Genomic DNA, 9,408 nt, shown 5'->3' on the forward strand with positions numbered 1-9,408 from the left:
GATTTATTTTATGTTATTTTAATCATTTTAGGCTTCATTGACCTCAGCCTCTATGACCAAGTAAGACTCTTGGAGAGCTGCTGGATGGAAGTTTTAATGGTTGGTTTGATGTGGAGATCAATTGACCATCCCGGGAAACTGATTTTTGCACCAGACCTTGTATTAGACAGGTAAGAGAAATACATTTCTTGAGAACACTTCATATTAGCATGTTTGGTGGTGGGGTAAGAGGAAGAGGATTAAGTGTGGGAGATGCTATTAACATTTTATCTAACAATATAATTTACTTGTATTTGTAACAATAAAGTCTTGAAGTTCCACATCCTTACAGGGGCTTAAGGAATGCTAAGCATAAACAGGATTGTTGAACTTGCGAATTCCTGAATTCCTGTAGCACGTGACAGTGTGATGTTTCTCTGTATTTTTCACATCTTTTGCTGGTTTTGTTCCTTTTGGTCCAGGTCTCTAGATGCTGAAACTGTAGCCACATCAACACAATGCACTACATTCTCAATTTCTCCCCACATCCCTCAAAAAAAAGTAGACATAGTGTCAGACCAAATTTTAGTTATTTTAAGTAGCTTTTCTACCTGTTTTTCTTCCTGCCACTAGTGCAGACTTCATAGCTAGCTATAATAATGAACATTGCAGCACTAGCCAGAAGGGATTTAAAAAAACCTAGCTTGCTGTTTAATAGTGAGAATATTTTTTTCAAGTTAAACAGGGTGTTTGCAAGTTTAAAAATTATTTCCCCATAGCATCATGTACCAGCAGGGAAGAATATGGATTAGTAAGGATGTTTTTCTAAAGGACCTTAGAAGGATTTGACCTGGGCTTCACACTGGTAAAAAGTCAGGGAAACTACTCTCTTGGGTAGGCTTAAAATGTCTCTTAACCTTTTCAACCTGGGGAAATTCAGATCTGTACCAGTTTGTGGCATGAGCTCAATAATAGTCATCATCGTGGATACAGAAAACAAAATGGGTTAGTAAGAGGAATAAATTTAATTTATGAAAGATATGAAATAAATTATTATTTGCTCATATAAAATTCAATGCAAGGACACGCTGTGTTGTTCAATGCAATGATAAGAAATTGCTGAAAATGTATGATACATTTAGTTCCTCGGGAGCTAATATGTGCTGAATAGAGTGAGCTTATTTGATGCATTCCTTCATCTCCACAAGACGCAGCAGAGTGGGAGCTAGCAAGCATCTGGGCATGCTGTAATGTTATTTTTTTTAAGACATGCTTATATGAAACTGGTCTGTAACGTGATTGTTTTTATCTTAGCTGACCTTCAGATACATTTCCTACATAATCTTTGTAGACAAGTACTTCTCTGATGCTTGTGTCTTTGTTTGGAAACTAGCGGCTGCCTGTCTTTCTCCGAAGCTTAAAATTCTCCTTTGCTATGAGGAACATGGGAAGCTGGGCAATATTCAGGCAGCTGCCTTCCTGCAGGCAGTACTTGCTGTACCTGGTTAGTGTCTGCCTGTGCCTGCTTCGCAGCCTGAAGGCTCTACACCTTCCTCTTGGGATCCAGTAAAGGAGTAAAGTTCTTTAATTCTCCTGCACTGCTGTGCTTAAGTCTGTCTCTTCTTAAAAACACTACAGAGAAAATAAAAATCTCATATTCCAGATAGTATAAGAAGCAACCCTTTGAATACTGTGTTGTAGAGCTTAATTGCTTTTTTAGTCCAGTACATGTAAAAAAAACTAACCAAAAAACTGGAACAGTCACTTCAGTGGGTTGAAATTTGCTGCTGCTTAATTTTAAACCGATTGGAATGGCTTAGGGTTGTTTGGAGTTTTTTTCAGATCAGAAAATGGGACCATTTCTAATATCCAAAATGGAGGAAGTTGCATTCAGTAAACATTTGCAAATGTAAAAATAACCAAACCACAAAACCACAAATCTTTTTACATTTAAACACCTTCAAAGAAAAAAGTGCTGGGGAATGGGGGTAGAGGTTGTTTTATTCTTTAAAAATGTCTTATTGTTCCAAGAAACTTATTTTAGGGGGTCTTATTCACCAAGTCCTGAGGCCTCCAGGTACAAATAGTGAGGTCACCGGTTGGGGTATTAACTCCTTGTGAAACAAATCTGGAAAATGATTCAAGGTGGTACTGAGCCCTGTGCTACGGAGTTCCAAACTGATTATCCAGAATTATACTGGCTGTGAGGATAAAGCCTCTTACAGAAATACAGTCATACTTACCTGCGGTCAATCCTGCATGCGCTTTAAAGAGAAAATCAGTTTCTTAGAGGTGCTGACCTTTTATACCAGTGTAATTTTCAATTTAGATTTCATGACAGAAGCCTTTGAATTTTCCCCAAGATGAGATGGATAGGCCTTTTGCAGCCTCCTTTGTGCTTTGACTTTTATCTGGCTGAGTCAGAGATCCGTAATTCTACTTTTTCGGTAAGATTTTAAATGTGTTTCCATAGGGATGAGGGGAAATGCGTAGAGGGAATTTTGGAGATCTTTGATATGCTCCTGGCCATGACCTCGAGGTTCCGAGAGCTGAAACTGCAGCACAAGGAGTATCTGTGTGTCAAGGCAATGATCCTCCTCAATTCCAGTGAGTATGCAGTTGACACTGAAGCTCACCAAATTGTACTTTTTATGTTGAGGGTGGCTGGGAAATCAGCCTCTAAAAATGGCAATAATATAAAATGAGATAAAGCCATTGAAAGAGAACAATAGGAAAGGACTTCAAACCATCAGTTTGTAAGGACTTCTGCTCAAGAAACTTCTAAACTGTATCATTTGCTGGATTTAGGGTCCATGTCCTGTTGTAAGAACTGCATGAAAGACCCAAAGTCTGAAAGCTTCTCACAAGGTGGGGCTCATGGCCCAGGCTGTGGCTGTGGCCTTTTCAATGAGAACTTTTGCTTGCCTCTCTATGGATCCTGGTCATGCGTAAAGTTGCTGTACAGCTCTACAAACCCGTCCTTAATTCTTAATTCTAGTAAAACTAGTTACTCAACTGAGTGATGATTAATTGGGCTTAAAAGTTCCTATTTAATGGTAATTAATTGGTAGAAATGATTGAAAGTACTCAACCGTTCTGCAAGATGCATTTCAGGATAGAAGGCTTTAGAGCTCTAGCCTAGGATAGAGGCTTTGCAGCCTTCTACACAAGGCAAATAGGAGGGTGTGTTTGCTAGTTTAGGGTAGTCTGCAGTAAAATAATTTTGTTCCCCAGAACATGTTTTAATTAATGTTGTCAAAAAAACCCAACAGCAAAATGACATCTAACTATTTACATCTACTGTTTTCAGCAAGGAGCTGCTGCATAATTCTTAGCCCAGTTCCGAAGGGGAATAGTCCAGCTGTTATCCCACCTGTTTATTTCAACAGACAACAAAAGCTCTTCTTTTTTTCTTACAAAAATCCACAACAACAATAACCAACCAAAAAACCCAACAAAAAACCATGTTCATCAGCCACATTTCCTTCAAAGCCTCACCTCTCAAAAAATCTCTCCTTTCACGTCTCCCTGCTCTCTTTTTTTGTCAAAGGTAATCTTTTACTCCTAATTTTCAAGGTGTTCTGGAGCTCTGTCCTTCCATAAGTATCTTTGGGATGATTTTTTTCCCCCCCCAGGTCTCCTCTGCTCTATCAATAATGTTATTGTGTGTTTCCAGACCTTCCTAGTAGTGATTTCTCTCTTCCCTCTCCATACCCCCAGTCCCCCTTTTTGCTTTTGCTGACTTTTAAGGTTTCTCACTGTTGGCAAGTGCCGTATTACGGCACCCTTAGTGAGCTGTAGGGAGAGCATGGCAGGCTGGGTCTATGAGCAGCATCTCTCACCATGTTCTCCTCCCTCCCGACAATATACCCAGAGAAAAAAGGTTTTTTTCCGCAAGAAGGTATTAGAGCAAGCATAATGCTATAATTCATAATAGTTATTAAACTACAAGGTACAGAGTGATTCAAAGGAAAAACCCCTGGAGAATGGAGAGCGTGTCCATTCTCTGGACTGAAGGGTCTATGTTCAACATGTTGTCTTGGGACAATTTGGGAGAGTTACCCAGTTTGCAAATGATGTGGCTGTCAACTTTTGGTAAAGGAATGTAAGTCTGAGCTTGGCGTGGCACATGGAGCATCATCTGTACAGTCTTGAGGGGGGGTGTCAGGAAATGTGTCTTCTCTAATCCTGTTGAAATATTACATCAGAAAAAAATTCACAGTCGTAGCTTTTTTTTCTTCTTCATGAGCAGGGAGTCATTCTTTCTCTTCCCTGGTTAGGCATGTTTCCCTTGTCAGCAGAAGAACCTGAAAGCAACAGGAAACTGCATCACCTGCTTAATGTAGTCACAGATGCTTTGGTGTGGGTTATTGCAAAGAGCGGAATCCCCTCGCAGCAGCAGACAACTCGTCTGGCCAATTTGTTGATGCTCCTCTCTCACGTCAGACACGCAAGGTAAATTTTACAGAATGTGTGTAACGCGTAAGGTGTTAGTGTTCGTTTGTTAGAGCAACAAAGCAAGGCTTGAACTCCAGAGCACTCCTGAGACAATCCTGGTACTGCTCTTCATCTCTGTTCCTTGTAAGGCTTTCCTTCCTAGCACAACTAAACAGGCAATATACTCAAGTACTTGCTGGCACTCAGAAGTGTTGTGTTGCTATTAAAATACGGTCTTAACTGTATTACATTAAATTGTTCATTATGTATCTGCCTGAAATGTTTAACAATAATAACACAAATTCAGCCTTTCAAAAAAAACCCCACCCAGCCATCAAAACTCTTCCGTCCAAAATAAAAGTCTCTTTCAAAACTGATCTGCAGTGTGGGCTTTGGTGGAGCAAAGTGTACTTTGAGTGCCATGTTTGTTCCAGGCCAAATTTGTTGTCTTTTATTCAGAACCACAGCATTTTTGCCAAGTGACTCGTGCTAAGCGATGCCACGCTCCTGCTTTCCCCATGGGAAGCAGCTCCTTTGCTCCCTGCCAGTTCCTGGACCTCCTTGAGCTGCTCATCTTTGCTTGCAGTACAGCAGACACAAACACAGAGCCCTACAAACAGATGCTTTAGTTTTCAGGCTGTTTGTAATTTTAAATTATTACCCAGAGGCTAGCTATTCACAAAGCTGTCTTATGTCTTGGCTTTGGACTGTGTGTCCAGGGAAGATGGTCCTGGGACCAAGCTGGAGCGTGCAAAGGAGAGATGGGCATATCTGACTTTGTGTAGGGACACTGGAAGAGGGACGGCCACCTTTGCAACAAGCTTCCTGGGAGAGCGATGGCAGCAGCAGGGACCTGGCTGTGCCGAAAGGCAGCTTTTAACAGCCAGTTTGTGAACTGGGGGTGGGTTTGCGAGCTGGCCCTACAGAAGCTACAGCACCAGGCGGAGCTGAACCTGACTCGTGGCTCTGATGCACTGCCCTCACCTGGGTTGCCCACTGTGGCATGATACCACATCACAACATCACAGGAGCTCTTGTTCTGGCATGGTGTGAATAAAGATTGTGAATCTTGGCAAAATTTTTATATTTTCTTAATAAAAGAAGAGTTTTTATGCCATGCCTGCCTCAGCTGAAGTCTGGAGGCTACTTGTTGTGACCGGTCTCCTTTACGTTGCTTAGCACTGGTCAGTCAATTATACTTTGTTCTGGAAAAAATTGATGCTCTCAGCCTTGATTACCAAATGATGCAGGACTCTCAAGAGTTGGGTGTAGGAGGAGGGCTGCAATTTCTTCTTTGCCATTGACATATTTATAACTCTTGAACTGTAGCAGAACCTCATTTTTCTGGAAGCATTGCCCCCCTCCCAAACCAATCCACCAGGTCAGCTATGCGTTGGCTGTCTGCTGCTATTTCCACTGTGATAAATTTGGTGTTGAGCAAGCGCGCTTAGATTTCAACCCCAAAACCTTGAGTGCATCTGAAGTATATGTATGTGCAACTGCAATGGCAATAGCCATCTCCTGTTAGTCCAAATCATGATACAGCCACAGAGCGTTCAAGCTAACAAGGTGTCATGGTATCTTACTGCATAACAAAAAAATTAACTTTTAAAGCCTGTAACCATCTGCAAGATCTGACACTGGACATGCAGAGAGGAAACAAACCGCTTGAAGTTAGCCAGGGTGGTTTGGTCTTCCTACTCAACCAGGCAGGAGAGGTAGGCAGTCACTAGAGCTACACGTTGTAAATTCCCCTTTTGTATAAAGCTGCAGCGTGTGGGCCTCCCACGTTTACAGCATCAAAGAGGTTTTCTCTTTGATTTCAATAGGGTCGATACATCTGCATTATTTTCTGAAGTCAGTTTGTGCGGTGTAAAACAAATCTTGGTTCTCTAAATAATAAAACACTCAGCTTTAAAGTATTGGGATGTTGTTGCTGTTAATAGTGGTAAGTGATCTCAGGGACTACAGCAGCTAAATCCTCTTAACTCCTAATAAGAAAAGGACTCTCTTGAAGCCATGAGCGTGTTTTCCTTCTCTGCACTGTCGGACCCAGATCACTGACTTATTTTCTGTTCTCCTTCACAGTAACAAGGGAATGGAGCATCTCCTGAGCATGAAGTGTAAAAATGTGGTCCCAGTGTATGACTTGCTGCTGGAGATGTTGAATGCGCACACTCTCCGAGGCCAAAGGAAGTCCCCGGTCACACATCCCGAATTTGGCCCGTTAGAACAAACAGAGACTGGAGACAGCCTGCAAAATGGGGCAGCCCAGTAATTCTGTCGAGACCTGGAAACGTGAAGCTTGTTCAAAGCTATGGGAGAAAACAAAGCTGCTGTGATGGGACTGCCGAAGTGTGACCAAGTGCAAGTCCTCATCTCTTCTAGATTTGCACATCGGTATCTCGGGAAAGGCTCGTGGGACACACAGCACTGTCCGTGTTTCTGACATTATAATAGCTGCACTTTTATAGTGCCTTTTCTGAGACTCTTCAAAAACACCTTAGGAAATTAAGCCTCAGAACAGTACTGCGGGACAGGGAATTACTGCCTCTCCTTTTCAGAGGCAGGTGACCTGAGACAGCGAGACAAAGGGCCTGGTTTAAGATGACAGAAGAAGTCTGTGTCAGGGCTAGGAGTGAGCACCTAGGTCTCCGTCTCCCAGACCAAGGCTTTTAAGCACTGACTAGATGATCTCCTCTTTCAGTGTGAGATTGTATGAAATGTAGAGCAGCATCGTTTGGGACAGATCTGCTTACCTGTGTGTGCTGGTCCCTGGGGAATACCTGCTTCGCAGCCGGTCTAGATAAAGTGCCGAGATACGTACAGTGTAAAGGAGTTTCTTCTGTTCTTAAATATGCAATGGCTGCAAGGGCCTTCATTTGAAGGCCGTTCAGAATAGCTTCTAGGGCCAGTTCAGAGCCTCTTCAGAAATGTTAAACCAAGCTTAAGTTTGTATATTGTGAGCCTGTTCTTAACACTCACGTTATTATCTGTGTATAATTCTTCAGTGCTTTAAACAATGACCAAACTGCCTAGATATTTCAGTCAATGCTGACCTTTGAAACACGTTTTGTCTGTGAGATTAACGTGTTGTTTTATATATTTATTAATGATGTTAAATCTATTACAATATTTAGGTACAAGAGGTTGTTCTGTGAATATTAGCTGTTTGCATTTGTGTATCATCTGCTAACCAGGGCTTGTGAAATCAGCTAGAAACAAACCATCTTCCCTCCCCTTTTGACGCGCATGTGGAATTGTGTCCTGCCCACCCGAAACCTCTTGCAGCCACCTGGCAGGGGTGAGGCGGTGGACGGGAACCTAAGCTGGGACCTGCTTTTGCCTGCTGCCCTCAGGTTTGCTGCTTGCTTGTTTTCAAAGCGCATGGCACCTTATGCTGTGGTTTTCGTATCTTGTATAGGATCCCTTGAAGAGCAGGGGGGCCGATGGTTCTGGCGCTTCCTTTGCTTCGCAAGTGTGATGACTTGTTTGAATTTCACTGAAGATGTGAGGTTTAACCCCCCCCCCCGCCTTGTGCTGATTTCTGCATGCGTTTAAGCTGCACTGAGCAAAAAACCCAGAGGAAATAGCCTGGCCGATGACCTCAGCGAAGAGCAGGATGGCATCATTCATTCTGGCAAGTGCCAATACCGCATTTTGATGTGAGCTAGAATTGCAATCACTCTAAATGGATATGTTTAAATATAATACTTGTATGTTCTGGGCATTTCAGGTAGGGTGAAATTAAATTGGGATCACACCAAAAGCCTATTTTGAGCCAATAAGTCTTTTGGATTAGGAACTTTGATTAGTATGCCATTTGCGTACTTTGAATATTAGTCAAACCTTTGATCTTGGTGTTTTTTCAAAGCCAAGGACAATATTTTTTATAGGAGGAGCGTAAAGGGTTTTCAGTGCGTTACACAAATCTATTGTCTTGTTTTGATCTTGTACTATACCAGATGCTGCTGATGGTCTAAATTTTTACTAGCTACCTTTTTATTGTTTTTAAGAAACTGTAATATAGCAGTGCCCTTCTAAATAAGTGTAATATTTACTACAAAACAGGGAAAAAATGTGAGTACACTCTGGAATTCATTGGTACTTTCATTTTGAGAGAAGTTCTGCAGTGAAACAGATGTGTTTCAGTGTTTCTTGGGCTTGATCACCTTCTGGCCTCAATGCCTGTTGTATTGTTCTTTTTCTGATTTTCCTTTTCCTGTGTAATCTTTTTGTTTAATACAGTCTTTCAAAGAAATGTTTAAGTGATTTTTTTTTTTTTTGTTGGTTGGTTTGCTTTAGAAGTGCTGAATTTATGTGCAATCTTGAAACAAACCTCTTAGAAAATGGGAAAGAATGGGTATAAATCGTAAAATTAACTTCTAAATGGAAATTTGCTCTGGACTGACTTTGTAAAAGGGCGATGCTGCAGATTTGTGCCACGTGTTGTGATTCATATATGCTGTTACTAGCACAGTGCAAGTAGGAAAATGACGTGATTTTAACAGATTTTTTTCGTCTTGTTGAACATCATTTTATTAAAAGTTACTATTAGTGTTTTAAATGGGCAAAAGCCAATAGCTGTCGACTCTCTGCATTAATGGAGCTGTGTTCATATTTGCATAAGGAGAAGGTGCACATCTCTAAACTAGCGCAGTTTATAAACAGGGAGCTGCGTGACAAAATGACCGAACAAGGGTGCCTTCGTCTCTTGAGAGAGATATTGGGGTTCTCATGGGTCTGTACCCCCCAGACTCTCTCAGCTGCTGCATTCCTGGTGTGGAACACGTCCCCATCCCTGCCAGGCCTGAGCAGAGCTGCCACGCCGCGGTTCGGTTTGGATACTGGGGAGCTTTTCCAGTTCCAGCATGAATGAATGGAGTGCTGAGGAGCTGCGAGGGCTGCGAGGAGGGGAGGAGAGCAGGGCTGGTTTATGGCTTTCCTTCACTGCTCTGCTGTACTTCAGCTTCTGCTGCTGAGCCGGGACCT

General features: G+C 42.0%; 1 protein-coding gene across 1 annotated transcript in view; it reads left to right on the forward strand.

Moving 5' to 3' along the window:
- ESR2 (estrogen receptor 2) overlaps positions 1-9,003 on the forward strand; it is a 35,518-nt gene extending 26,515 nt beyond the window's left edge. The window contains exons 6-9 of the mRNA XM_075503770.1: positions 32-170; positions 2,453-2,586; positions 4,260-4,434; positions 6,505-9,003. Of these exons, the coding sequence (XP_075359885.1) occupies positions 32-170; positions 2,453-2,586; positions 4,260-4,434; positions 6,505-6,694 (638 nt within the window). The 3' untranslated portion in view covers positions 6,695-9,003. The remainder of the gene's footprint in view (positions 1-31; positions 171-2,452; positions 2,587-4,259; positions 4,435-6,504) is intronic.
- The last annotated feature ends 405 nt before the right edge of the window (positions 9,004-9,408 follow it).

The sequence above is a fragment of the Mycteria americana genome, chromosome 5 (genome assembly GCF_035582795.1).
Source record: "Mycteria americana isolate JAX WOST 10 ecotype Jacksonville Zoo and Gardens chromosome 5, USCA_MyAme_1.0, whole genome shotgun sequence".
NCBI classification, from domain to species: Eukaryota; Metazoa; Chordata; class Aves; order Ciconiiformes; family Ciconiidae; genus Mycteria; species Mycteria americana.